Source organism: Astatotilapia calliptera, chromosome 23 (assembly GCF_964374335.1).
Source record: "Astatotilapia calliptera chromosome 23, fAstCal68.1, whole genome shotgun sequence".
NCBI classification, from domain to species: Eukaryota; Metazoa; Chordata; class Actinopteri; order Cichliformes; family Cichlidae; genus Astatotilapia; species Astatotilapia calliptera.
Window position 1 is genome coordinate 27671111 of NC_137443.1, and position 24057 is coordinate 27695167.

Genomic DNA, 24057 nt, shown 5'->3' on the forward strand with positions numbered 1-24057 from the left:
TAACAATATACAGTACAATGAAATAATAAGGATAAATAAAAAAAGGAAAAAAAAAGGGGGGGGGGGAATGTGACAGACTTCATAACAACTTTGTACTTGAAAGTTGTGACATCTCATTCGTTAAACATTTCTGAATGAATTTCCCTAATAAGATGGAGCGGCCGAAGAGTGAACTGTCAAAAGTACTGAATATGACGTCACTTATTTATGTGCGAATGTTTAATAATTAAAGTCAGTCATATATCCACAAACACAACAATCTGAAATATATATATCTGACAATACTATAATATTGGCCATATTATATTTACATTACCACAGTGAGATGACTTTAGTCTCATGAACAACATTAACTAATTGTTATTTACTAACTAATCTTAAATGACTGTTCAGCACAGAAATGAAGCCCAACAATCATGTTTTACAGTCCCGTGGTCTCAGCCTCAGATACTCAACTAATCAAAGTGATGTCATGACAAAAATGAATGACTAACAAAACATTTTTCTCCTTCATTTCTGTCAAACAAAGCTGTATGTTCCCTGTCTCGCGGTTAGTATCATGGTTGCTAGGCAACCTGAACAGCGCGACGAAGCGTATACCGTCCTATTTCACAAGCCTCTCACTTCTGCACTTCTCGTACTTATAGTATGCACCGTACGTAGTGCGCGTACTTCAAGCGTGCAGACCTTGAATTGGGACACAGCTATAGTGTGTAAACTTTGCTACAGTGTCGTAGCTGCACCACAGAGCAACACTGCAAAGTTCACTAAACATAGATGTTTACATTTTTCATTTATTTTTTATATTGCAAACATTTGCACTGTTATCAGTATTTGCACACTATTTTATATTATTTTTTGACAATCTTTAAAGTCATTATTCAATACATTGTTATTGTTAAATAAATATCGTCAAATAATCGAGATCTCAATTTCAGTGAAAATAACCGTGACTTATCACTTTTTGCCATAATCGAGCAGCCCTAGTTTGGAAAGCATGTAAATAGTTTGATATCAGTTTGAGAAAGATTTTTTTTTTTTTGTTGTTCGTCCATGATTGCCAAGACTTGAGAGAACATTTTTCGAAAGTCAAATGTGGTTGTCCATAATAATTATATGTGTGGTTTGAGAGAAATTGATAAAATCCTGTTTACGTTTGATTTTTTTTTCCCCTTAAATTTTATATTTATGCAGGGTTCAACATAAAAAGTGGCCGAATCTTTGGAGCCAGTAATCATTAGTTTTTAATGATTAGTTTTTATTACCGTCAGTATTTTCACAATGAAATGCCAATGGAAATCAAACCACCCATATGGATTGTTTAAATGTAACAAAAAACTGTTTTGTTTGTTTGGTTGTTATTGTTTTTTAACTGCTTCCATCTACTTTTTACACGGCAGCAGCTTAGTAATTTAAGTAGAAGCTAAAATGGAAAATGGAAACTGTCTGCTTGCAGTTAAACTGATCTTTGTCCATCCAACGGCTGGAGCCATGGACTGGTCGCCAATCTGGCGCAGACTTAAAACACTCAAACCAGAGACAACCATTCACAGTCACACTTATGGGCAATTTAGAATCATCAATTAACCTAACCCCTATAACGGCATGCCTTTGGACTGTTGGAGAAAGCTGGAGTACCCAGAGAGTACCCACGCAAACACGGGGAGAACGTGTGAACTCCACACCGAAAGGCCCCAGGCACGTGGTAGAATCGAACTCAGGACCTTCCTGGTGTGAAGCAGCACTGCTAAACACTACCTGATAGATCTCTAAATCTGTAAAAATTTCTTGTAAACTTGATGCAGGCTAACAGCTGCCTCTCTTTTAGAGCCTATGATGTATGATTTTCAAGACTGGTACAGATATTTAAAAATTTAATCGACCAATACTTTGTTGCTCAGTTAGATGAAGACAAAACAGATTCCCCTAACGTTTGTTATGTATATTTATTTTTAACTCCTTTACATGCATTTTACTTTACGTACTAACTGCAGTGGAAGTATCAGTCTGCTAATAAATGACATGTTATTTTTATGCGATAAGCTAACAGTACGTAAAGTAATTTTAATTGGCTTTATTTTGGGGGAATTTAAAGTGATCGACCTGCCCCAGTGGGGGGGTAACTGTTAACACTGTTATTGTTATGTAAGCTTTTGTAATTCATGTGGTATGACTGCAGCATGCCTTAGAGATGATCCCAAAAAACTGATCCATGAAGCTAGTTCGTGCATAAGAAGAAATTCTAAAGAAGGGTAAACCAAAAATAAGAAAAGGAGTAGGATTGTGTTAAGCGAATAAGATTAACTGCTGATCAAAATAATAGAGGTGGGAATCACCATACATCCCACGATACGATATTATCACAATACTTAACGCACAATACGATATTATTGCAATTTTTTAAAAATATTTTGCGATATTCAGATTCTGTACATAAAGGTAAACTTTATCAATATTCATTTTATCTAATATCAAAGTCTCGCACTCAGTCTTTCTCTCATTTCAGTCAGGTTTATTGTTGACAAACTTGAACGGTTTGTATTACAGTCTAGTCCAACTTAACTGAATGCAACCATCTGGTACAATTATAGCTATTCTGAACTATGCAATTTATGAAAACTATGCAGCCCCTTCAGCAACTGAAGAATTTGAAAGTAAATTAAAACAAAATATAATTTTACATTAAATAAAAAGGTTTTAAACTTAATTAAAATAAAACATGTCTTAAATTAAAATAAGTAAACTGTCATGTTTATTGCTGCCAAAAAAAAGTTAAATACATTTGGACAGTGAAGGAATGTCAGGATTCTTGCTCAGAAAAAGGAGCTGATCAACATGCTCTGAAGTCAGAGCGTGTTCCAGTCCACAAAAACTTTTTTTGTAACAAAATATCGATTTCTGCTGTCCCTGTATCGATACATTATTAGCAAACAAAATATCACGATACTACACAGTATCGATTTTTTCCCCCACCCCTACAAAATAATCATGCTTATGAATTTTTGTGTTGTAGAGTAGCTCTCGGTGGTTGGTAATTTAAAAGTGTTTGATTGAGATCAGGCCCATGATTTTACGAGTCTGCATCTTTCCAATTTGAGGGAATAATACAAGACAGAGCATGCCTCAAAAAAACAGCATTTATAAAAGCCAAAGATGTCTTCAAATAGCAACGCTGCACTGGGCTCCTACAGGGAAGCATAATTCATTTTTCCCTCCAGTGTGAACCCAACGGTAGAAACGATGTCTTCTCTAGACTTAGACTTATGTTAAATTAGATTTTAACTATGCAACAGAGGTTTCTCCTTTTGCTGTCGTGTCTTTTCAGATAAACTGTGTATGTTTAACTGCCACCTCTTTCCTTTCTTTCTTTCTTTCTTTCTTTCTTTCTTTCTTTCTTTCTTTCTTTCTTTCTTTCTTTCTTTCTTTCTTTCTTTCTTTCTTTCTTTCTTTCTTTCTTTCTTTTTTTTTTTAAACCGTTCTTCCTCTGTGGTGGTGTCACTGAGTTTGGTCTCAGTTATGAGTCAGCAGCACCAGCGGCTGAGAGGAAGTTTTGCATGGAGCTCCATCACTCACAGGCTCTATTCAGCCTGATTACCAGCTTTGACGGGCTTCTCCTACTGTCTGATAGGGAGACGGGGGGAAGCTGACAAAACTGCTGCAGTTTTTTGTTTTTTTTTCTTTATATAGACTTGAATGTTGAGGCAAGATTAAAGACCTGTTGTTATGAAAGCGGTTAGGATAAATGAAAGCATTTTCAACAATCAATTGCTGTGTAAACCTTCGTCTAATATTTAGGCGATTAAGTTACAGACTCCTAGTAAGGATACTGGTATTGGTTCTGGTACCAAACAGCTGATGTTGGTTTTCTTGCAGCGAGATGTTACTACTTCTAGTAGCCAGGCTTTCTTTGCATTAGCTCGCTTGACAAAACGTAAAACCCCAGTAAGAGTTAATGTGTATCACAATGCTGGTTATCACCTTTCTTTGTTAAGACCTTGATTATACTTTGCTACAGACATGGACCATTGGAGACTCGAGAGCTGAGCTATAATTCCTGTTCCATTTCTTAGAAGGTCGCAGAATAACTCAAGTTTTCTGGCTCAAGTTTCTGAGCTGCAAAGAGGAGTTCATCTTGTCAAGAACAGTCGTGTATTCATGAATTAATATTTTTTGTCTCCCTCTTGGTGAAGTCATTGATTTGTAATCTGTACATTAAAGCTTTTGAAACTTTAAACTTGCTTTAAACATTAAAAGCTAGTCTTTTGCTTGCGGTCTGACTCCATCTCATAGCCTGAAGACCCAAAATTAACTACATTCTGGTCTACATCATGTTTGCAGACTGTTTGTGGATTTTGCTTGTATTAAAAGCACACTTCTTGTCATTCTGCATTTTTATTGGTCCACTATATGTATGTCACATTACAGCAAGCACCAAGGCTCCCCCGACGGGCATGCTTGCGCTGTTCTTTGACGGGTAACTGTCCTTGCATTGCGCAGTGGTGCTGTTGTTGTGTTGAAGGTGAAAGACCTTTAATAAAGTATGCACCTTGGTTTTACTATTACTTTTACTCAATATCCTACTCATAGACCAAGAACTCTTTATAATCTGTGGTCAACTATAATTCCCGGACTCTTAGTAGTACATTTACAATTGCTTTGGTCTCTGAATGATAGCAATAGTCATCATTAATGTCTGTGAAGGTTCTCAGTCATCCAGGTCATCGTAGTCAAAGGAGCTTGCAAAGAAAAGCATCTGGACTTCTTTAAGTTGCTTGAAGATGTTTCACCTCTCATCCGAGAAGCTTCTTCAGTTCTAAGGTCAAATGGTGGGGAGTCCCAGATTTAAACCTAGTGGGAGTGACCCCCCAAAGAGGGACAAAAGGACCCCCTGATGATCCTCTAATCGCCTGAGCCAAGGTGTGAAACTGGGTGTGGGTCACAATCAGCCAGGGTTTCTAATTTTGACCATAATTTACAAGGTCAAATTAGTCTTTTACTCAGTATGGCTTGAAATTGGTGTCTGAGCACATAAACTCATCAGGAAAATGTTTTCTGAGGTAGGGCTGGGCGATATGACCCAAAATTCATATCTCGATATTTTTTAGCTGGATGGCGATATAAGATATATATCTCGATATTTTTTTTAAGCCATAAAGTAAGAACAAAAAGAGTTCTTAGTCAAAGCTGTGTCCCAGATGTCACACAGGCACTTTTATTAACATACAGCACAGATGTACATGAAAAATTACTCAAAATTAAATTATGAGCATTCATTAAATAATAATGCTCCATAAATAAAAGAAAACAAGGTTGTTTTTGTGCTAAACAAAGAGCTCACAATTGTGCAGTCAAAATGTAAACTAAAAGACGCTGAGCGTAATAACAAAGACAGACAGATTTTACAGCTGCTCTGTTCCCAAGTTTTACTGTGTGACTGATAGCCTGGAGTTTGAAATCCGCTTCATAACCACGTCTCTTACAGGTGCCATTTATGGTCCTTATACACACACAATACGGTAATATTACGTTGATGCACAGTACGTATCACTCCGCGAAGCTCCTCGGTAGCCGTAATGCGCCGACAATCTATCAAGCGGTGCAGCTCCGTAGCTTACCAAAGTCGTACTCAAACATTTTTGACAGATTGCTGAACGCCGTGTACCACATAAAATCGGTTCGCGGCCACCAAGCACAACCAGAATTCATACATAAGGCGCGCTATCAACTTTTGAGAGAATGAAAGGATTTTAGGGTTAGCGCTGTTAGCTCGTTAGCGCGGTTAGCTCGTTAGCATGTTTAGCTCGTTAGCACGTTGACGCCGTCCAGCCCCACGCATGGGGCGATGCGCAGTAACTCGTTAACGGAGATTTGCCGTGTCCGTCTTGTCGCTGCCTGCACGTGAAGCGATGGGGTAGGAGGGGGAGTTGTCTTCAGTGAAGGCGAGGCGGAGTAACGTTGCGTAGAGACAAAAGTGGACGAAAGAGAGGCAAACTTGCGGCTCCACAACTATAATTATAACGTAACATAGACTATATCGATATAAAGGATATTGTCACATCTTATATCTCGTATAAAAATATATCGATATGTTTTAAAAACTCGATATATCGCCCAGCTCTATTCTGAGGTCACTCTACAGATGCAAGGGGTTTTCTTCCCCTAGACTTCTATAGGCAGTCCTCTTTGCAGAGTCAGAGAGTTCGCCTCCTAATGCTCATTAAATAGAATGCAGTTGTAAGACAAATCTGCATCGGCTTCACTTTTCAGAGCCAGGAGCTACAGATATCTCTTCCAGCTTTTTGGGTCAGGAACCAACTGATATCGACATATCAGAGTGGCCCCACCCTAATTTTAACTGTCCATTGAGCCACGAGAAATTATTTAGATATAACTGCAGAGTTTTGTTATTCCCTGTATTTCCCCGTATCGCCCCAAAGTAAATTAGAGTGCATCATGGGGGTTAAATTTCTTAAATTAGTTCTGAACAATAGGCTTTGTGGCTTAGATATTACCTTTTTACTCTCCCCTCCAAAAAGAGGGAGTATGTAATTAGTTCCGTTTGTCTGTCTGTGTTTTTGTTAGCAGTTTAGTCTTCACAGTTTACAAGATATAATTTTCAAATTTTATGTGATGGTAGATACCAACAACAGCTCAAGCTGATTTAATTTTCATGAAAATCAGGTCAAGGTGACACCAAATTTTAAAAAAACTTAAAAACTTTTATATTACCCACAATTTCACAACAATATACTAGGCCTTCGGGTACATGAGTACCTGGATTGGGTAATTATTTGGCCTTGACCTTCATTGTTAGCACCCAAGGTAAAACTTAAACCTGGATACAAAAAAATTTAAAAAAATTAAAGAAGGAAACCATATCAAGTATAATGTTTCATGAACGGGCATGGGGAGGGCTGTACAACGGACTTTATCTTTTCAATGCAACGCCCTGCAGCTGAAGCCCTTGCCCTTCGGGGGAGTTGCGCTCTTGATGTGCTTTTGTTAACTAAGAAATCATTTTCTATTAGGGCTGTACGCCTGTTAAATATTTTTGATGTGTAATTCTTTGTTTCTTGTTCTTACACCTCTGTCTTTTCTCCTCTGCCCTCAAAGGAACCATGGGAATACCACTACCCAACTGCATTTGGGAACCAATATGTTGAACATGGTCCGCAACATGTCCGCCTGAGGGGAGCCTGTTCTGGGCGGTGAGAGACAAATGGTGAAAAATTAAAAGTAAAGCGACTCTCCCCTCAACGCACAGCCGATTCCTCACCCCAACCCCCCACCCCTCCTCCTTCTCCCCTCCTGAGTCGGATGGCTCCGAATGACGAGCTGCAGTAATGGAAGTCCACCCGCCGTTCAGCACCGTGGCCATGAAGCAGCTCAAAGGGTAGGGTCTGCCGTGAGCTCGCCTCACCCTACCCACCCTGCACCCCCATCCCCCATCAGCTCCACCTGAGAGCACACTCCCACTCTGAAGTGAATATTCATCATCCTGAACCCTCCCTCCTATCGCCACCTCGGCCACGGCTTTGGAAGACAAACATGACGCGCATTGCGAAGACACTGGTTGATGTCTGATATATATACCTCTGAGGTGTCGAGCGTAAAACCAGCGGAGCAATGAATGGCGGAAAGGACTGCGAGGCAGGAGATGAGAGGCAGGCCGTCCCTGTCCAGGTCCCCATTGGCTGGCAGCGCAAGACAGAGCATGGTGGAGGGGTCGTGTACATAAGGTAAGAAAATGAGATCAAAACCATCAGAGATTTCAAAGCAAACATGGCTACAGATTAAGAGAAATATATCTGTGAACCACTGCACATGCTCAGTACATTTAGACTGAAAGCTGTTTAATAAAATGTTTAAACTAATTATGGGCATGAATGTCATGATAATTTCTGGCTTTTAATGATTTCTTTAAGCTTTTCTTTGTTCTGGAATGATTGTATATCATACATCTTTAATGACTTGATAAAACAAGTACTGGGTGCCCAAGTTTCAATTTATTTTGTATTTTCTCTAATCCACACACGGTCAAAAGTATATATAAATACAGGCTCTGTTATACTGTCTATATACTTGCATATATAGGGGATTTGGGAAGGCCATTTCAGAAACTTAGTTACATCTGAAATCCAAGTTTCATCCATCCACTTTTGATTTTTATCCACTTTGTGCAGTGCACCTTTACCACTGTCAGCAAAACAGGCCCAGAGAATGATGCTACCACCACCATGCTTGACAGTTGGTGCAGTGTTCTTGGGTTTGAAAGCCTCATCTTTACTCCAACTATAACTCAAGGCAACGATATAAGTTCAATCGTTGTCTTGCCACATAATAAACGTTAAAAAAAGAGGTCTATATTGGAGCAGGGGTTTCTTTCTTAATTGGCACCCTCTCTGGTGTTCCAGAGGTTTCCAGTTCATGTCAGGCTTGAACCTTGGTAGTTTCTGTGCTGTTTCTGAAGATCCTAGCCAATTTCCTGTGTGACAGTTTGGGTCTTTTTCCACATCTGAATAACTTGTACTTACAATTGTTTGAACTGATGATCTTCGAGTCTGCAGTTATTTAGACCTTCCTAACTTGTGTAAATCTGCAATTCTCCTTCTTAGATCTTCAGTGAGTTCCTTAGACCAGCGGTCCGCAACCTTTTTTGCACCACGGCCCGGTTTATGTCTGACGACATTTTCACGGACGTTCAAGGTGTCGCGCATAAATACAACAAAATAAAGCCAGTACCATTACCAAAAAAAGAAGATTTATTCATAAAACATGGAAAAAGACTCAGGGAAACAAAGTTGATGATAAAAACAATAAAAAATGACGATACAAAACCGATAAAAACCCTGAAAACCATAAATTTCACACCCGAGCCTCATCTCTCGCGGCACGGTACCAAATGACTCACGGATGAGGCCCAGGGGTTGGGGACCGCTACAATAGACTTCCCCCACTGTTCTGAGCATTTGTAAGTCCAATAAGGGCTGTTAAACAAATCCTTTCCGTGCTGCAAAGAAATTACCAGTTTTAGTCAATTGTGATCACTAAAAAGAAAAAGCCAAGTTGAGACATCATAGAACCTTCAGCACCACTTATTAAAAGATTTTGAGCCTGTATGTATATGTTTGAGCCTGTGTGGATTGTTAAAAAAATCCAAACTTGTTTTGCCCCAAATTACCATGACAGTCATGTTCTTAATGAGTGTATGTGTGGGGCTAAATGGCTGAAAGTCTAACCCCTGGCGTCCACCAATCGAGTATCAGTCTTTTTAAATCAATCTTAAATTGCATCATTTTGTTCCTATAAGAGTCAAGAAGAAATGAAAATTGTCGCCACATCTATCAGCTCATTATTACCACTAGTCTATATTAGGGCTGCACGATTAATCGTTAGAAAATCGCGATCTCGATTCATACTTATGTGCGATCTCATTTCCAAATGACAATGATTTTTAAAAAAAAGAAAAAAAAAGACTGCGATTGTACCGCATTTTGGTCCGGGACGTAATCTGCATGAAAACAAGCGCTCACTCTTCCTGTTCAACAAATGACAAGGGCGGAGCCTTATACCACGTGATACAGAAGCTGTGCCGTGTGATGCTAAAATTAGCAGGGAAAAAACAACGGAGAGCACGTCAGGGATGACGAGAAAGTGACAGGAGAAAATCTGTCCCGGTCAACCACCCAAACATCAACAACGGGAACCTTATACAGCGCTTCCCTATACCCGTCGAACTCCCGCAGGCACAAAGAAATTACGGAGGCTATCACTTATCACCTGACCAAAGATATGGCTCCCATCAACACTGTGCAGAACGAGGGATTTAGGAAAATGATCAACACCCTAGACAAACGCTACACAGTGCCGTCCCGCAACTATTTTTTTCTATTGTTGCACTACCTGCTCTATATACGCAGCGTCGAGCAATGGTGGAGACAGAATTTCAAGCAGTACAACATTTTGCAGCAACAACAAAACGTGAGACATTTGTTGTTTTTATGTTTATTTATTGTTTTTATGTTCAGTCTCAACTGTTACGAAGTTGATGTGCAGTTAATAAGTGCAATAAATATTTATACTGGAAAAGAAAATCGTGAGAGAATCGTGATCTCAATTCTAAGCCAAAAAATCGTGATTCTCATTTCATGCAAATCGTGCAGCCCTAGTCTATATCATGACTAAAAGTGTGTTCACGAACAACGGAGGTGATTGATGTCATGTATCAAAGGTAAGCGTCAGGTTTTGGTCCCAGTCATTTGAATTCAAAAAGCACCCAGCAGGCTTGTTTACTGTGCACACAGGGTAGAGTTTCTCTAACTGATCGATGAGCAGAAGCATGGCAACTCTTTGATGATGATGCTTCCTGTGTCCAGTCACAGTCACCTGATTTAGTTTCCATTTGGCATGAACTAGACACACAAATTTCTCCACTGATCAGCCCACGGACACAGGTAAGCTGCAGACAGTGAAATGACTAACAAAGCGACTGCTACTCGTCGGTCTCCTCCGATGAGTCGAATCCTTGTAGGCTGTGACTTGGTGTCCTTCCCGGCACGTGCGCTCACCAACCACAATGAACCGAAGCAGTTGGCTGGTGTCAGGTTTATTTTGGGTGTTGGAAAGAATCCTGTCTGTGACCGTGGCCTGATACTGTCACAGCACACTTGTATTTGCTGATGTTCTTTTACATTTGAAAGCATGCTTTTGCTTCAGGGATGATCCTCACAGTTGATTTTTTTTTTTTTCATTCTTTTTCACAGCCACAGTGATTGATGATTCAGTCTTTGGCTGGTTTGTCAACCAGCCACTGTATATGTTTGATAGGAACTACCAGCGGTACATACTGTTCTTCTTTAGAGGTAGTTTCTTTGTGCCAGCCTTCGAGTGCATAGAGACCCCCTTTTATATCTGTCTTTGGTTAAAGCTCGTTCTAATGTTTCATCCAGGGGTGTCAGACTCCTTTTATTATTACATGGGCCACATGCAGGCTAATTTTATCTCAAGCTGCCGCGACTAGTAAGAACATTGCATAATAACCTATATGTCTAAGTTTCTCCTTTCTTTAACCAGTGTAAAGATACAAAGGCATATTAGGCCTAGATTAAAAACAATTATCACCCAGAAACCGAATTTGTCCTGTGCATGTGTTCCATCCTTTCACAATAAAAGTCCTTGATTGCGTAGCTTCTGTACACAAAATGGCTCACAGAAGTGTACTGAAGTATTAGATACACTTTGCATAATGTGTGCCTCCAGAACTGCCATAATGCTTCATGTCATAGATTAAACAAGGCACTGGAGAATTTGATCCATATTCAGAGATGCTCTTCTGCACATCTGGGTTGTAATGAGTAGTTGTTTGAGTTACTGCTACCTTCCTGTGAGCTTGAAACAGTCTGGCCTTTCTCCTCTGACCTCTGACATCAACAAGATATTTTCTCCCAGAGAAATGCCGCTCACTGGATAATTTCTCTTTTTTAGGTCATCTTCTCTAAACTCTAGTGATGGTTTCTGAAATACCCAGACCAATAACCTTGCCACATTAAGTCACTTAAATCACCTTTCCTTTACCATTATGATGCTCATGTTGTCCTGACTATGCCTAAATGTAGCAAAAAAGGGGAAGCACATTATTAAGACAACCACATTTTCACAATTTTCCTTGAGGAAAGACAAATGAAGAGAAAGTAAATGACAATAATGACTGGGATGTGCTCCTGAGCCCACATGGTGAGGACATAGAGGGGGCGACACACTGTCTTACAGACTACCTCAACTTTTGTGTGGACACGGTCGCCCCTGCTAAGACAGTACGGTGTTATCCTAATAACAAACCGTGGGTAACACAGGAAGTCAAAGCTGTCCTCAACATGAAGAAGAAGGCTTTCAGGAGCAAAGTGAAGGAGGAGATGAAAGCAGCACAGCGGGAGGTGAAACGCTGCCTGAGGGAAGCAAAGGACACCTACAGGAGGAAGGTGGAGCAGAAGTTGGAGAGGAACAATATGAGGGAGGTCTGGAATGGTGTGAAAACCATCACAGGCCACAACACCAAGAAAAGCACAGTGGGGGGGACTGTGGAGAAGGCAAACGAACTCAACAACTTCTTCAACAGGTTTGACCAGCCCACAACCCCCCCACCCTCACCCTCACCTTCACTACAGAGTCCAATCCCCACTCTCCTACCTCCCTCGCTTCCCCCCCTTCCTGACACCATGACACCCCCCTCCTCCAATCCCTCTCTCAGCAGCAAGACATCTCCCCCCCCCTCCTCCCAAACATCTCCCAGTGTCACAGTGGATCAGGTCAGGAGACAACTGAGGAAGCTTCGCCCCAGAAAGGCAGCAGGCCCAGACAAGGTGTGTCCTAGGATGCTAAAGGTATGTGCTGCTGAACTTGGGGAGCCGCTACAACGAGTCTTCAACCTCAGTCTGCGACTGGGGAGAGTGCCCGCCCTATGGAAGACATCCTGCATCGTCCCAGTCCCCAAAAAGAACCGGCCCAATGAGCTGAATGACTTCCGACCGGTGGCACTGACGTCACATCTTATGGAGACTCTAGAGCGGCTCTTCCTCAACCTCCTCCGACCACAGGTACAACATGCCCAGGACCCACTACAGTTTGCATACAAGGCGGGTGTCGGAGGTACAGGATGCCATCCTGTACCTCCTACACAGAGCCCACTCACACCTGCATGGGGGAAAAGGCACGGTCAGGATCCTGTTTCTTGACTTTTCCAGTGCCTTTAATACCATCCGGCCCTGTATGCTTCAGGAAAAACTGAACAGGATGGAGGTGGACCCCTGCCTGGTGGCTTGGATCTCCGACTACCTCACCGACAGACCACAGTACGTCAGGCTGAAGGACATCACGTCTGACACAGTGGTCAGCAGCACAGGAGCACCACAGGGAACTGTGCTGTCCCCTCTTCTCTTCACCCTGTACACCTCTGACTTCTGCTACAACTCTGAATTATGCCACATTCAGAAGTTTGCAGATGACACAGCCATCATGGGGTGTATCTGGGATGATCAGGAAGAGGAGTACAGAAGTCTGGTGAGGAACTTTGTCGCATGGAGTCACACAAACCACCTGCAACTCAACACCTCAAAGACTAAGGAACTGGTTGTGGACTTCGGGAGGTCCAGAGAAGGTCCACTGCCAGTTCAGATAGAGGGGGAGGAGGTGGAGGTGGTCAACAAGTACAAGTACCTCGGGCTGTGGGTGGACAATAAACTGGACTGGTCATGCAACACAGAGCACCTGTATAAAAAAGCCCAAAGCCGACTGTACTTCCTCAGGAGGCTGAGGTCTTTTAACATGTGCAGGAAGCTCCTGAGGATGTTTTACCAGTCAGTGGTTGCTGGAGTACTTTTCTATGCTGTGGTGTGCTGGGGGAGCAGCACAGCAAAGAAGGACTCATCCAGGCTGGAGAAACTGATCAGGAGGGCTAGCTCTGTGGTCGGCATGAAGCTGGACACTCTGGTGACAGTGGCAGAGAAAAGGACATTAAAGAAACTGATGGACATTATGGACAATGCCAGGCATCCTCTGCACACGGCCATTAACAACCAGAAGAGTCTGTTCAGTGACAGGTTGCTTCTCCCAAAGACAAGAACTAACAGACTTAAAAACTCCTTTGTCCCACACGCCATCAGACTGTTTAACTCCTCTCTGGAGGGGAGAGGGAGGGGAAACAGGAGGACAAAGGAGGGGGGAACAACTAAGCTGTAGTGCCTCTTCACCTCACTGTACAATACCTTGTGCAATACTTTTTGTAAATAGTCAACAGTGCAATAGACCTCAATACTTGAAATGTGCAATTCACTTGTATTTTTATTTTTTATTCCTATTTATTCTATTTATCCCCTTCATATATTTTATTTATATTGTCTCTGTATATATATATATATATATATATATATATATATATATATATATAAAATATTCTGTAACTCTGTAACTTCTGTCGGTGCTGTGCTTTTTTGGAAATCGAATTTCCCAGAGGAACCCACCCGAGGGATTAATAAAGTTCTATCTAATCTAATCTAATTATTTTCTGTCTTCATGTAAAGTGCATATATATTGTTCAGGTCAGGTGTTTTAATACATGTAGATGGAGATTATTCCTCCGCGGTTGATTTCATGCTAACTACTATCCAAAAACAGTCTGAAGGAGCTGCTAACCTGCCTCAGAGAAGGGGGAAAAAAAAAGTTTGTGTCCATCGTGTTTCTTTTCTTCTTCCACGTTAACACTAAAGATCAGTGTTCAGGAGCTCCAGTCTAAAAATGTTGAATCTTATTTCAAACGGGTGTTTCAGCAAGCTTCCCAGAAGGAGCATTTTTGCTGTGGATCATTGCCAGCTTCAGCTTCAGCCTCACCTTGTTGTTGTTCTCTGTGTGCAGTCCCAGTGGCTCGGTGCTGTCCAGCTTGGAGCAGGTGAGGACCTACCTGCTGACAGATGGAACCTGCAAATGCGGCCTGGAGTGCCCACTCATCCTCCAAAAGGTATATTTATTTATTTATTTGTTTTCTTTTGGCTCTGATTAAAACACAGTGAGATTTTTACAGCTGCTCCAATCTGAGCTCCAGATGATTCGCTATTTAGAGATTAAGATGGAGGAGCCAATCTGCGACGGAAATTAAAATTCTGTTCTCCACAAATTACGGCTAAACAAGGACCCCTAAATTTAAACTGGTGTGTGGTGTTTGTTTGTACAGGCTCCTTTCAGAGCTCTAATCATCAGGCAACTTGATTGTACAGTGATAACTGCTGTTTCCTTTATTTACAGTAGAGATTTAATGTAACACCATCACAGTTTTCAGTTATTGTTATGCAGAAAGGAAAAACACAAACTGTATAAGCAAAAATTACATTTATTTATACAAACTGTCAGTTTTATCCTATTAAACAAAATCACAAGTTAAATCTCATCTTTGGCATTTTTTGGGCCGTTATTTTACAGTGCAGTATAAACACAGAATGGACAGGAAAGCAGGAGGCATATATAGCACTGCTACATATGCCTCTTTTCCACTAGTACCTTCTCCACTCGATTCTACTCGGTTTCAGTCGTTTTCCATTACAATTCAGTGCTTTGGGCTGTTAAAGCAACACTGCCAAAAGACCCGTCATGTCATTTGTATATGCAACAAAAACAACACAAAAATGTAGGATGTGGTAGGTATAAAGGTGATGGTGTGCCTGCTGCTAAACCGAAAGTAAGCATCTTCACTTCGTCACTGGACCACGGTGTCGGTGTTTGTGCAGCCATTGGCAATAAGTGAGGTGGTTGGCAACCAGTTTTTAGGCCACTCCCTAGAGTGGACACTCCCCACACTCTTATTTTGAAAGTTCACTTGCTGCTAAACCATTAGCATCCAGTCTTTCCAGTTTTCCTTACCGATAATGCCAATTAGGCGGTTGTTTTGGTGGTCCCCTATACTGGGCTCAAAATGGAAGAGTTGGGAGTCTACGGGATGAGAAACTCCAAAAACTACTTTGTTATGTATGGTCACAAAGTTTCTACTTTAGAGTCTTCTAGTTTCCATTCAGGACCACTGCCTCTATTGTCTGCTCTGACAGCTTTGAATGGTGGTTCTGAAGTTTTATTCTTCAAAGTGTGCAGAGACTCAAATCAGTGTGGCTTAGAGTGAATTGCAGGAGTGAAATTATAAAAGAGTATACAGGAAAAGCTCTCCTGTAGCATAATCCTCTCCTATTTCATACTTAGGATGTATGAAATGAACCCAAGCTGACCCACTGATCTCTGTACGACCAAACTACAAATGTTGGGGTTATGTGAGGCGTCACATTACACGGGGTAATCTGACCGATTATCCTTCCTGATGCTAAATTTGTCCCCAACACTCCACGCCATTATCAGAATGATTTTGTAGCTGCACGTCTTCCCTTATGAGTGCCCCCTCCCTGCTGTCTTCTTAGTATCTGAAAATGAAGATGCAAATATTTTTTAAGACTCATTTTCTGGTCTTAAACATTAGTTCACTTTTACATCTTAACCGTCTTAAGATGTGGGATATCACATATCTCATATCATGAGGTGCTTGGGAGAGCCGCTGCCTCCATGTTTATCTGCGATTTAGTCTATGTACATCACAGCCTGTGCTGTTAAGACAGCCCCAAGAGATGATGAGCGTGAGGAAAATATAGTGTGCTGCCAGACCTGGATGTGATTTACATAATATTCAGGGGTGGTCACGTGGCTCGGGGAAGCAGCTTCCTGGCCTCAAAACTGATCCTCACCATCCTTATTCTGGGCCCACAGCATGCTTTCTTTTCTTTCTTTTTTTTCTTTTCCTTTTTTTGTGGGGAGCTCTGATTAGTTGCAAAGCGTGATAATAAGCTTACTGTTATCTGTGAATCCATGATCACAGGAGATCCCAGTTTTCTCTTGAAAGAATTGCAGTTGCTCTAGAAGCCCACGGGTGACTGGATGGATGGGTGGATATCTATGTTTCTGTGTGCACTGATCTAAGAGGACTGTTTAAGCAGGGTTTTTCATGCGTACTGATTTTGCACAGGTATGTCAAGGAAAAATACTATTTGATATTCACAGGAATTTCTTGGACGATTCCTTGAAGATCCTTCCCCAGCCACTCTCGGATGACTGGGCATTGTTGTGGCATGCTGGCTTTACCTGAGGCCTGCACTCTGAAGCAGGATTTGGGCGCAGTGAGGAAATTTCAGTGTTAGGAAGATGAAGGTTTACTTCTCATAACTATAGTAACCTATGCTGGAGAATTAAGCTGCTCCTTAGCAAGCTTTGTTTAAGATTTGACATTAACGGGTATGAAATCAGCTTGCACTCACCAGTAATTTCTCTGGAAAATGGTGTCATCATTCCTAAAAGATCCCTCTGGGCAAACAAGGGCAGTTGTTGACCTTTTATTAGCGTTGCGAATAGCCTCAAACACCAGTGTTTGTCGTTCACATTAAAAAAAAAAGAAGTTTCGAAATATTAACCTTTAGTGTAATGAAAACAACTCTGTTTCGTGCTACAATCAGACTGAGGAAAACAGTGATTGCAGACCTGCAGTATTAATAAAATTATAGCAGCCATAGGTGTTCTACACCCTTTCTTTTATATAGTGATACAATCGGAATACAACCAGTTACATTTAGTCCCCTACTGCAAAGAGTTGCGTTGCAGGAAGTAGTTGTCAGTCTGCACTCGTTTTTACAGACTGACTCAGATTGATTATAGTATTTAGACTTCTGCCGGAAATGTACGTCCTAACTTACAACATAACTGAAAATCCTATGCTGTAACCTGAGTTGCACCTCCCAAGAAATGTGTTGGATTGAAGCAGCCAACAACTATTGTGAGCAACCTGTTCTGCACCGTTAGCTCCTCCTGTGCATTTCCAGCTACAGTTTTTTATTTATCAATGAGACAAACAATCATCACCTCAGTTTAAAGAATAATAATCAATGTAAATATGGAGTTCCTACTGGGAGATTGCTGAAACTACTGAAATGGACATTAGAATTTTATGAAGAAGTTAAAAAGCAAACAAAAAAAAAAAGAAAACCTGGCTCTGCAAAGACTCCCTGCAGAAGTGAAACTCAGGCATATGTTGGCAATCGGACTGTGTTTATAAATTATTTGGCAGTTGTTTGCAAACCTTCACCAATCTGAGGGTGATTGCAGTCAATCTGAGTTGGACTGTGATTGTTTGAAGACAGGTTGCCTGTATAGTGATCTTGAGATTGAAAGTGTTGCCCAGAGGTTGCATGCTCAACTCCTGGATGACAAGTTAGCTCTTTTACTAGTCATGAGAAGACTGCTTGCTCTGATGTGACTGGAACCTTAATGATAGAGGTCCCAGTTGATCTCTGCTGTCAGGTTTTTTTTTTCCTGGATACAAATAGGCTAAACTTTAGTATTACAGCAGCACCTTTTTAGTCGTACTGACCAAAGCACTTAAAGCTCTCTCACATTCACACGGTGCTTTTAATGCGCTTCACTCTCACTCGCAGTCTGCTGAGCTGTCTGCAGCAGCTGTGCTGGTTTCAGTCTGCTTTATGTCGTTTTATATCAGTTTTATCTTCCTTTGTAAAACCAGTTGTTGTGCTGCCAGTGCACTTCACTTTTTTTCTCATTGGGGAGGTGCTCAACCTTTGTGTGACCGCTTGACCCGATTGATAATGTGTTGATAAATAAAGACAGATATGAAAAAGGCATCCTGGGTATGGTGAATTTGATTAACAGTGTATATACATATACAGTGGGGCAAAAAAGTATTTAGTCAGCCACCGATTGTGCAAGTTCCCCCACCTAAAATGATGACAGAGGTCAGTAATTTGCACCAGAGGTACACTTCAACTGTGAGAGACAGAATGTGAAAAAAAATTCCATGAATCCACATGGTAGGATTTGTAAAGAATTTATTCGTAAATCAGGGTGGAAAATAAGTATTTGGTCAATAACAAAAATACAACTCAATACTTTGTAACATAACCTTTGTTGGCAATAACAGAGGTCAAACGTTTACTATAGGTCTTTACCAGGTTTGCACACACAGTAGCTGGTATTTTGGCCCATTCCTCCATGCAGATCTTCTCGAGAGCAGTGATGTTTTGGGGCTGTCGCCGAGCAACACGGACTTTCAACTCCCGCCACAGATTTTCTATGGGGTTGAGGTCTGGAGACTGGCTAGGCCACTCCAGGACTTTCAAATGCTCCTTACAGAGCCACTCCTTTGTTGCCCGGGCGGTGTGTTTTGGATCATTGTCATGTTGGAAGACCCAGCCTCGTTTCATCTTCAAAGTTCTCACTGATGGAAGGAGGCTTTGGCTCAAAATCTCACGATACATGGCCCCATTCATTCTGTCCTTAACACGGATCAGTCGTCCTGTCCCCTTGGCAGAAAAACAGCCCCATAGCATGATGTTTCCACCCCCATGCTTCACAGTAGGTATGGTGTTCTTGGGATGCAACTCAGTATTCTTCGTCCTCCAAACACGACGAGTTGAGTTTATACCAAAAAGTTCTACTTTGGTTTCATCTGACCACATGACATTCTCCCAATCCTCTGCTGTATCATCCATGTGCTCTCTGGCAAACTTCAGACGGGCCTGGACATGCACTGGCTTCAGCAGCGGAACACGTCTGGCACTGCGGGATTTGATTCCCTGCCGTTGTAGTGTGTTACTGATGGTGACCTTTGTTACTTTGGTCCCAGCTCTCTGCAGGTCATTCACCAGGTCCCCCCGTGTGGTTCTGGGATCTTTGCTCACCGTTCTCATGATCATTTTGACCCCACGGGATGAGATCTTGCGTGGAGCCCCAGATCGAGGGAGATTATCAGTGGTCTTGTATGTCTTCCATTTTCTGATGATTGCTCCCACAGTTGATTTTTTCACACCAAGCTGCTTGCCTATTGTAGATTCACTCTTCCCAGTCTGGTGCAGGTCTACAATACTTTTCCTGGTGTCCTTCGAAAGCTCTTTGGTCTTGGCCATGGCGGAGTTTGGAGTCTGACTGTTTGAGGCTGTGGACAGGTGTCTTTTATACAGATGAGTTCAAACAGGTGCCATTCATACAGGTAACGAGTGGGGGACAGAAAAGCTTCTTACAGAAGACGTTACAGGTCTGTGAGAGCCAGAGATTTTCCTTGTTTGAGGTGACCAAATACTTATTTTCCACCCTGATTTACGAATAAATTCTTTACAAATCCTACCATGTGGATTCATGGAATTTTTTTTCACATTCTGTCTCTCACAGTTGAAGTGTACCTCTGGTGCAAATTACTGACCTCTGTCATCATTTTAAGTGGGGGAACTTGCACAATCGGTGGCTGACTAAATACTTTTTTGCCCCACTGTATATGTATATATGACAGAAAATGGGGAATAAAACCAATTAAATGGCTAACAATAAAGGCCATTGCATGAGAGCACAGAAACATGGTGCAAAACGTAAATTAATTAAGCAAAAAGATTGTGAGTAAACTTAAACTACTTAGAACTGAAGAAGCTTCTTCAGTTCTGAGGTGAAACATCTTCAAGCAACTTAAAGAAGTCCAGACGCTTTTCTTTGCAAGCTCCTTTGATGATTGTGAGTAAACAAGCAAAACAATGACCAAGTCAGTTCAGTGACTTCTATCCACTTTTATTTATCTCCTCAGGTGTTCAACTTCGACCCCGGGGCAGCTGTCAAACAGAGGACAGCGGAGGATGTGAAAGCAGACGAAGATGTCACCAAACTCTGCATTCACAAGAGGAAGCTGCTGGCTGTGGCCACACTGCACAAGAGCATGGAGACGCACCCGCCTCTGGCACTGACCAGTTCAGGAGGAGGTACGAGTATACGTTACAGCTCTGAAACCATTTGTCAGGACACTTGGAAGTTAGCTCCAATAAATCCAAATGAAAGAGGACAGTGTTGATGTAATTTACGTCCTAGTTTTGGAAAATATCAGTGAGTTTGGTAAGTAATTTATCCATTGTAGAAGTTCAAAATTCTAGCTGAACTTATACACAATAAGCAAATGAAATATTTGGAGGTTTTCAGGCCTTTCACGTTGCCTCTGTGATATTCTGTCAAATCCACTCACTTTTATTTGAACTCGAAAATAAAGACAATCATAAATACTTAAAATTACCGTCTATTCATATATAAATCATACTTTAAGATGTATAAAACAGAGAAAAAGAAGAGAGAGGGAGATGCAGAGAGAAATTTATTGACACAAACTTGGAAGTAATAGATATAGAGTAATATGAAAATAATCAAGAAATCACCTATCTGTTTTGTGTCTGCTAATGGTCAATCCACCTTTACAGTTGTACTACTGAAAGTCAGTTATATGTAAGATTAAAAAGGTGTGTGTTTAAGAACTTTTTAGATTATTCTCAGTTTGTATTATTAGGGAGTCCAGCATAGCGAGCACCACAATAATCTGGTTCATTTGAAGTGAATGCACAAGTGTTTCATAATCACGTTGAGTTAGGAATTAAGAGATAAGATAAGATAAGATAAAACTTTATTAATCCCTCGGGTGGGTTCCTCTGGGAAATTCGGTTTCCAAAAGCACAACACCGACAGAAGTTACAGTTACAGAATATTTTTATATATATATATATATATATATATATACACACACACACACACACACACACACACACACACACACACACACACACACACACATATATATATATATATATATATATATATATATATATATATATATATATATATATATATATATATATATATATATATATATATATATATATATACACACACACACACACACACACACACACACACATATATATATAAATAAAATATACGAAGGGGATAAATAGAATAAATAGGAATAAAAATAAAAATACAAGTGAATTGCACATTTCAAGTATGGAGTCTATTGCACCGTTGACTATTAACAAAAGTATTGCACAAAGGTATTGCACAGTGAGGTGAAGAGGCACTACAGCTTAGTTGTTCCCCCCTCCTTTGTCCTCCTGTTTCCCCTCCCTCTCCCCTCCAGAGAGGAGTTAAACAGTTTGATGGCGTGTGGGACAAAGGATGTTTTTAAGTCTGTTAGTTCTTGTCTTTGGGAGAAGCAACCTGTCACTGAACAGACTCTTCTGGTTGTTAATGGCCGTGTGCAGAGGATGCCTGGCATTGTCCATAATGTCCATCAGTTTCTTTAATGTCCTTTTCTCTGCCACTGTCACCAGAGTGTCCAGCTTCATGCCGACCACAGAGCTAGCCCTCCTGATCAGTTTCTCCAGCCTGGATGAGTCCTTCTTTGCTGTGCTGCTCCCCCAGCACACCACAGCATAGAAAAGTACTCCAGCAACCACTGACTGGTAAAACATCCTCAGGAGCTTCCTGCACATGTTAAAAGACCTCAGCCTCCTGAGGAAGTACAGTCGGCTTTGGGCTTTTTTATACAGGTGCTCTGTGTTGCATGACCAGTCCAGTTTATTGTCCACCCACAGCCCGAGGTACTTGTACTTGTTGACCACCTCCACCTCCTCCCCCTCTATCTGAACTGGCAGTGGACCTTCTCTGGACCTCCCGAAGTCCACAACCAGTTCCTTAGTCTTTGAGGTGTTGAGTTGCAGGTGGTTTGTGTGACTCCATGCGACAAAGTTCCTCATCAGACTTCTGTACTCCTCTTCCTGATCATCCCAGATACACCCCATGATGGCTGTGTCATCTGCAAACTTCTGAATGTGGCATAATTCAGAGTTGTAGCAGAAGTCAGAGGTGTACAGGGTGAAGAGAAGAGGGGACAGCACAGTTCCCTGTGGTGCTCCTGTGCTGCTGACCACTGTGTCAGACGTGATGTCCTTCAGCCTGACGTACTGTGGTCTGTCGGTGAGGTAGTCGGAGATCCAAGCGACCAGGCAGGGGTCCACCTCCATCCTGTTCAGTTCTTCCTGAAGCATACAGGGCCGGATGGTATTAAAGGCACTGGAAAAGTCAAGAAACAGGATCCTGACCGTGCCTTTTCCCCCATGCAGGTGTGAGTGGGCTCTATGCAGGAGGTACAGGATGGCATCCTCCACTCCGACATCTGCCTTGTATGCAAACTGTAGTGGGTCCTGGGCATGTTGTACCTGTGGTCGGAGGTTGTTGAGGAAGAGCCGCTCTAGAGTCTCCATAAGATGTGACGTCAGTGCCACCGGTCGGAAGTCATTCAGCTCATTGGGCCGGTTCTTTTTGGGGACCGGGATGATGCAGGATGTCTTCCATAGGGCGGGCACTCTCCCCAGTCGCAGACTGAGATTGAAGACTCGTTGTAGCGGCTCCCCAAGTTCAGCAGCACATGCCTTTAGCATCCTAGGACACACCTTGTCTGGGCCTGCTGCCTTTCTGGGGCGAAGCTTCCTCAGTTGTCTCCTGACCTGATCCACTGTGACACTGGGAGATGTTTGGGAGGAGGGGGGGGGAGATGTCTTGCTGCTGAGAGAGGGATTGGAGGAGGGGGGTGTCATGGTGTCAGGAAGGGGGGAAAGCGAGGGAGGTAGGAGAGTGGGGAGAGGACTCTGTAGTAAAGGTGAGGGTGAGGGTGGGGGGGTTGTGGGCTGGTCAAATCTGTTGAAGAAGTTGTTGAGTTTGTTTGCCTTCTCCACAGTCCCCCCCCACTGTGCTTTTCTTGGTGTTGTGGCCTGTGATGGTTTTCACACCATTCCAGACCTCCCTCATATTGTTCCTCTCCAACTTCTGCTCCACCTTCCTCCTGTAGGTGTCCTTTGCTTCCCTCAGGCAGCGTTTCACCTCCTGCTGTGCTGCTTTCATCTCCACCTTCACTTTGCTCCTGAAAGCCTTCTTCTTCATGTTGAGGACAGCTTTGACTTCCTGTGTTACCCACGGAAGTATTATTAGGATAACACCATGCCGTCTTAGCAGGGGCGACTGTGTCCACACAAAAGTTGAGGTAGTCTGTAAGACAGTGTGTCGCCCCCTCTATGTCCTCACCATGTGGGCTCAGAAGCACATCCCAGTCTGTGGTGTCATAGCGGTCTCTCAGAGCATCCTCCTTTTCTGGGGTCCATCTCCGGATGGAGCGCGTTGTGACAGGCTGCCTTTGGACGAGGTGTGTGTATTGTGGCTGTAGGTAAACCAGGTTGTGGTCTGACTTCCCTAGTGGGGGGAGGGGGGTGGCTCTGTATGCATTGCTCACATTAGCATACAGTAGGTCAATTGTCCTGTTGCTCCTTGTGGGACAATTCACAAACTGGTGAAAAGCAGCCAGAGTAGAGTCCAGTGTGGCATGATTAAAGTCTCCAGATATAATAATGAAAGCCTCGGGGTTTTGTGTCTGAAGTCTTGCTTTGACTGTGTGTATTTTCTCACAGGCAGCTGCTGCGTCGGCCCTCGGAGGGATGTAAACACACACACAGATCACATGACTGAACTCCTGAGGTAGATAATATGGCCGCACGCTAACAGCTAGCAGCTTCAGGTCCGGGCGGCATACCGAAACTTTAACGGAGACGTGTCCAGGGTTACAGTATCTGTTGTTAACGTAGACAATGAGTCCCCCACCTCTGCTTTTTCCGCTGGCCT

The 24057-nt window shown here is 42.2% G+C and overlaps 1 protein-coding gene across 3 annotated transcripts in view; it reads left to right on the top strand.

Annotated features, from left to right (window-relative positions):
- Positions 1 to 24057, top strand: part of mbd5 (methyl-CpG binding domain protein 5) — a 57343-nt gene that overhangs the window by 10204 nt on the left and 23082 nt on the right. For all 3 annotated transcript variants that reach the window (XM_080297613.1, XM_026159964.2, XM_026159965.2), the window contains exons 2-4: positions 7114 to 7739; positions 14407 to 14509; positions 20156 to 20327. In XM_080297613.1, coding sequence (XP_080153739.1) covers positions 7627 to 7739; positions 14407 to 14509; positions 20156 to 20327 — 388 coding nt within the window. In that variant the 5' untranslated portion in view covers positions 7114 to 7626. The remainder of the gene's footprint in view (positions 1 to 7113; positions 7740 to 14406; positions 14510 to 20155; positions 20328 to 24057) is intronic.